The 6,430-nt window shown below is 32.8% G+C and overlaps 1 protein-coding gene across 1 annotated transcript; it reads right to left on the reverse strand.

The window, feature by feature from the left end:
* Positions 1–1,268: 1,268 nt before the first annotated feature.
* On the reverse strand, positions 1,269–2,778 carry LOC134249007 (uncharacterized). The gene is made up of 2 exons (XM_062731384.1): positions 2,019–2,778; positions 1,269–1,651 (listed from the first exon to the last, which is right to left on the reverse strand). The coding sequence occupies exons 1-2, from the start codon at positions 2,239–2,241 to the stop codon at positions 1,392–1,394; spliced, it is 483 nt and encodes a 160-aa protein (XP_062587368.1). The 5' UTR covers positions 2,242–2,778; the 3' UTR covers positions 1,269–1,391.
* Between the last annotated feature and the right edge of the window lie 3,652 nt (positions 2,779–6,430).

A 6,430-nucleotide genomic window follows, 5' to 3' on the forward strand; every position in this document is an offset into this window, starting at 1 on the left:
AAGATATGGCCAAGGTTAAAGTTTTTTCACAAGTACAGAAATCTACAAGGTCAACGTCAAAGGGTCAAGGTTGTTGGTATCCAGTAAAAAGTCTTTCAACAAACAATTAGTATGTGAAGAATAAATGTCCTAGTGTCTACTGTTCAAAAGGTATGGCCAAAGTAAAATTATAAAATTTTCATGTAAAAGTGGGTCAAACTCCAAGGTCAAGGTCAAGAGGTCAAATTTGGTGGTACCCAAAGAAAGGTCTTGTCACAAGAAATACACATGTGAAATATGAAAGTCATAACTCCACTAAATCAAAAGTTATGGACAAGGTTAAAGTTTTTGCGGACAAACAGACAAACAGAGAGACAGAGACAGACAGACAGACGGACACGACAAAAACTATATACCCCCGAAACTTCGTTTACGGGGGCATAAAAATTGGGAACTTTTTGAGGGGGAAAGGGGGGGTGTTGAACAGAGTAGAACTTTTCATAAGTAATTGCTAACAAATTCTTTTGAATTAATGTAAATTTAAATTACTATAATTGATATATATTATTAAATTTGCAATTTTACTTGCATATACCAAAGTGCAAATTAGTGAACACTGTTTCATATGATTCTCATATGATAACTGTTTCATATGATTCTCATATGATCACTGTCCAAATATTCATGATTTTTACCTGAGTATAACAAGGGCAAATTAGTGAATATGGTTTCATATGATTCTCATATGATCAGTTTCATATGATTCTCATATGACAACTGTCAAAATATACATATGATTCTCATATGCAGGGCCTTTCATATGAGAATCATATGTAAATATGATCATATGATATACATATGTGTAAACATATGGTTCTCATATGATTAGCCACATACGATTCTCATATGATTATATATACATATGATTCTCATATGAGCCACATATGATCCTCATATGAAAGGCAATGCATATGTGGATCATATGTGGCTAAATTGCCTATGTAGTGATGTTATGACTTTCATATATACGGTATTTCATAGTTGTATTCCTTGTGAAAAGACCTTGCTTTGCATAACAACTATTTTGTACTTTAAACTTTGATCTTTGACCTTGCTATACGGATGCATCAGTGTTTCATTTTCATAAACGCATCTTTAATGGTGATCTTGGTTAGTAGGTCATGTATTAATATCTATAAACGTTTATCAAATTGACTTAAGTTTATCGATTTATATGAAAATCAAATGATCAGCTTATTTTATATCGTTGGTGTACGTTTGACTTACTTTGGGAGGAGGGAGGGGTTAGATTCATGTATTGAGCCTGTTCTCAAGTCAAATTCATGAATAGGGACACCAGCATAAATTTATCTAGTGGTAAAGAAATGGCACGTTATAAACCAACATAAAACTTAATATCTAATGTTTTTACTTGTTTTCTTGTAAGCTTTGTTGTCGATGATGTAAATGTCCCAGTGTGGATGTAAACCTATACAGGATCTCACGATGTCAGGTCTAGCCCAGTTCTTGTATCTCCAGAGCCACGTCACGTGATCTACACTGTCCTGTGATCTTCCTCTGTAATGTACGACTTCCCCTTCTTTTCTTAGATCCGTTAATAATTTTGCTTTTTTATCTTTATTGTCCTTTAGGATGTTATTTGAAACATTAACTGTAATAAAAAAAAAAAAAACAAGCATTAACTGTTTGAATTTTATCATTTGAAACTAGACTTAGTAAAAATAGGTAAAACAATATAAAGATACATATATAATTATCTAACCACAAGTGAACTTAAATAAAAAGACCGTAAATTTTTATTTATACATGTACAAAATGATACATAGCATGTGTATGTATACATTGTAGCATCAATATAAGCTTTATTGATCAAATAAAATCATTTAGTCATGTTCTGAAAATTTAATTAAAAGTAATGCTGACGTTCTTATATTTATATATACCAATCTCCAGAAATCAATCTCCAGATGATATTTCAGAATTCGAAAAAAATATTAATTTTTTTTACACTGACTTACAAAAATGGGGTATCATATTATATATACTCATGTCCTCCATGGTGACGTGAGTCAGTATGTTCATCTGTAGACGGAGTATCAGTAAGTGATCCCAGCCAAGTTCACTGACACACTTCTCTCCAGGTTTTCTGTTGTATCTGTATGATCTCAGATACATACTGGCTGTGTCATAACTACTGTAAATGAATGGTATATCACGTTTTATTGATGCTATCCTATACATTGTCTCATCCTTTGTGTCCTCCGTTATCTTGTCCTGATTTTCCCAAAGGTAATCACGTAACTTCAGTCTGTCCAGAGTCTGCTGTGCTTCCTCACGTGTTACAGGATTCTTATTACGGTACACTCTCTGTCGTATCTCATTAAGTAAGTCCAGCCACTCTGTGTCAGTGAAGTCAGGAGGACCGGAGTCAGAACACAGAAAACAGAATAACACGTACACCTCGTCATCAGTCAGTGTGGAGAACTTATCTAAAAATGTAAGGAAATTTTATAAGCATTATCTGTTGATAAGGCCCTGAATGATTTTGTTGAAATTACTTCTTTGTGAATATTCTGTTTCTTATGGTTTTTTTTTTCTAAATCACCTCGTGTGTTTTTTTTCGATATTATATCAGAATTTATTAAAATTACTTTTTTACAGCAAAAATTCGTAAACTTGTTCATTATTAGAAAATATTAATATCAATCTTAATGCTTTCACATATATGAATTTGTGACCTACATCGCTCATTTTCTAAATTCTTAATTAGTAGAAATATTCTTAGGCTTTTGAAGGGTTTTATGCTACTGTGGCATTGCGCTCGTAGTTTTACTCATAGATTTATGAAGACGTAGATGTAGATTATGTAAATATAGCTTTAAATAACCACTGCAATAATTAATATCAAATATCAACTACATGTAAGTAGACAGAAACAATTTTAGTTTTTCACAAATTATCATTCCCTCGCGCAACCAGTTGCGGAGGGGATATAGCATCGTGAATGTGCGTATGTGTGTGTGTTAGTGTGTTAGTGTGTCTGTTACACCTAGTGGGCAAGATTTATAGAAAACCTTTGCATTATCCGTTCTCAGCGTTTACATACTTGTGTGGCAGTAAAAAAGAACAAAGCCTATTCATTTTTAAGTTCATTATTGAAATATTTCCTCAGATATCGCATTTTTACTGTCTCGAAACCCTGACATTTTATGTACGAGTTGACAAAAATCATTTCCGCTAGGGAACCAGTTAAAGAGTCAGTTTTAAAGTTTACAAGTTACAGCTTTTCAAAAAGCTTACCTAATGCCATCAATATCTATAAGACCTATAGGCATGATAAGTTATAAAAGTTTACATGGGTGAGGGAGTTGTTAAATTATTTCACTTGAGTAAATTATGAAGATGTTGCACAAAACATCATGCATTCATTTTAAGTTGTCTGATACTCATTAGAGCAATGGGAAAAGAACATCTTTTATATAAAACTTATATATTGTTTGTATCTCAAATAAAAAAAAAAAATGAAATCATGTACATGTCCCGAACCTGCAACGTAAAGATGACCACCTCACTCCGCGGGTCTACAAATGGTTGTAGAGGATGAAGTAATCAAGGGAGAAAACTATATAGTGCTTTAGCAGTCCCAGAAAGCAGTCCCCGGGACTGCTCTTGGACTGCTTTGTGTCAGGTTGGGTCTGGTCGGTAATGTAGGCTAAAATGATCTCAATATCAGGGCACGGAGGGCTACCAACAACAATTGTAAGGAATGTTTTGTACGTTAATTGTGGAAACAGTGAAAGAATATGTAAATTTAAAGAACGCACGACTAGTTATGTTCCCCAAACAAAGTTGGGGAACATATTGTTTTTACTCTGTTTCTTATTATTAAGGTCTTCCGTCTTCACGGAAGACCTTATAGTGATTCTACTGTTTCTTATTAAGGTCTTACGTCTTCAGCGGAAGACCTTATTGTTTTTCTTCGGTTTCTTTTTCACTTTTATTATTAAGGTCTTCTGTCTTCACGGAAGACCTTATAGCGATTCTACTGTTTCTTGTTATTCTTTTTATTTTTTTTTTTGACTTTCTAATTTTGCAATTTCTCAAAGACTATTGGATGAAATGACGTGAAAGTTTCAGAAAGGATGTGTTGTTACATGAATTTCATATATCCGGGAGATTTTTTGGAAATTTGCTTCCGGTGCCAAGTTAAGGACAATTTTCTGAAATTAAAATGACATTTTGTCTACGGTTAAACTCAAAAACGGCAAAAGATATCAACATGAAATTTTCAGGGATTATAGATCGTAATAAATACTATCAAGGACGCGACGTTTCGTTCGTCGTCAATACTTCCTGTCGTTTGGAGATGCGAAGATAAAAAGTTGTATTTTTAAACTTTTTTGTTTTTCATTATTTTTCTTTTTTTTTTTTTTTTGTAAATGGTAATAGAGACTTTTTTTTATTGATGCTTAATATATAATTTGTTTGAATAATAATAAATCTAAACTTTAGATATTAGCATTCAAAAATCTGAAGCGGGTCCAAAATGGCGGCTGTCTCAGTCAACGCCGACATTTCGCGATAGAGGTTTACGGAGGCAGCCGAGCGTTTGCTTGAACGAAAGTAACATAAGGATAAATGAAATGTAAAGAAATACTTGGATTGTCACGTCGTAGTAACGTTGCAGTTCTATTTCAATTTAACCTTTTCTATAATTCGTTTTGGCTGGTTTTCAAAGTAGAAAAAAGAAAAGACTAAATGTGCAAATGAAATTTGATACCTAATATCTTTTGTGCACCTCATAAAAACATATCTTTAATCATACTTATAAGTAATACTTTCTCATAAAAGAATATCAATAAATATTGTAAGTTTAAATCTAAACCACTGGTTTTCCTATGCACTTTTGAGTCATATTAAACTAATAAATAAGACAAAAATAAGACAACCTTTTTTTTAAAGTTATGGAGCATGAATGATATTTGATTCCTTGACCGTCTTAATGCGAGCCATGTTTTTCGGCGAAACATTTCAACCTTTTTCGATTAACTAATCGGGATAGTTAACTTTGGGTATGCCAAGTAAATTTTAAAAAGTTAAAAAGTCATAACCGTTTCACGGCTTTAGCATTAAATGCATTAATACAATGTGGAATTTGTAGAATGTGTTTAATATACTTTCTAAACCTCGAATAGGCTATAAAAATGTTATTTTATAATTTTATTAAAGCTATCACAACTATTAAATAGAAAATCCCAAAGAAAAGACGCGAAGATTAAATCGTGGCGTTTGGCGCTAAATTTTAAATAGTGACCTACCTTTCATACTTTTAAGACAGAAGCACTGTTTTGTAAATATATACAAGTAGATTTAGAATAGATGTCCCGATAGCGTAATATTTAGTGTGTTGGAATTTCATGCTGGCGACTTGGGTTCAATCCCCCTTGTGTGCAAATCTTTTTTTTTCTTTTTCAGCTCGATTTAACGTTTTCTTTCAGGAATCGGACGGAAGACCTCTCGTTGCTCGCAACGAGTTTCATATCTAGTTTCTTATTAAGGTCGTCCGTCTTCAAGGAAGACCTTATAGTGATTCTATTGTTTTTTATTATTATTAAGGTCTTCCGTCTTCACGGAAGACCTTATAGTTATTCTACTGTTTCTTATTATTATTAAGATCTTCCGTCTTCACGGAAGACCTTATAGGGATTCTACTGTTTCTTCTTCTTCTTCTTCTTCTTCTTCTTATTATTATTATTTTTCCGCCCATCTAATTTTTTGCACGCGATTTCTCGAAGACTACTGGGTGGATTTTCATGAAATTTATGGTAACAATGTATTATTATCTGAAGTTATTTAATCCGAGAGATTTTTTGGAAATTCGCTTCCGGTGCCAAGTAATGGGACATTTCCTGATTTTAAAATGACATTTTGTCTTCGGATTATCTCAAGAACGGTAAAAGATATCAAGATGAAACTTTCAGGGATTATAGATCGTAATAGATACTAACCAGGACGTCGTCGTCAGTACTTCCAGTCATTAAGAGATGCGAATTGAAAAAAAAACGTATTGACTGCCGTCACGAGAAAAGGGCCCTTAAGGTCAAATTTTCACAAATTGACTTTTTGGTAAATTTTGATAGCCGGACTCTTCCTGAATGCAAATATACATAAAATTTGAAAATATCTCACTTTTTCGGTATTTTATGAGCATTTTAGTGAGGTGTTCCAAAAATATCTTTGACGTTACTCACTGAAAACGTAATGACGTCGCCTGCGTCTAATTCAATTTTCAAAAAAATCTTTAAATTTACATGTTACTTGAATAACCTCAATCGTTTTGAGAATTAAAAACCTGAGAAATTATTTAATTTTTCTCTTCCAAGGACTAGTATATAATTATTCCTAAGGGATTTCGTATGTTATTATTATT

Source organism: Saccostrea cucullata, unplaced genomic scaffold (assembly GCF_032062105.1).
Source record: "Saccostrea cucullata isolate Sc308-1 unplaced genomic scaffold, CSIRO_AGI_Scuc_v1 ctg20187, whole genome shotgun sequence".
Lineage (NCBI taxonomy): Eukaryota > Metazoa > Mollusca > Bivalvia > Ostreida > Ostreidae > Saccostrea > Saccostrea cuccullata.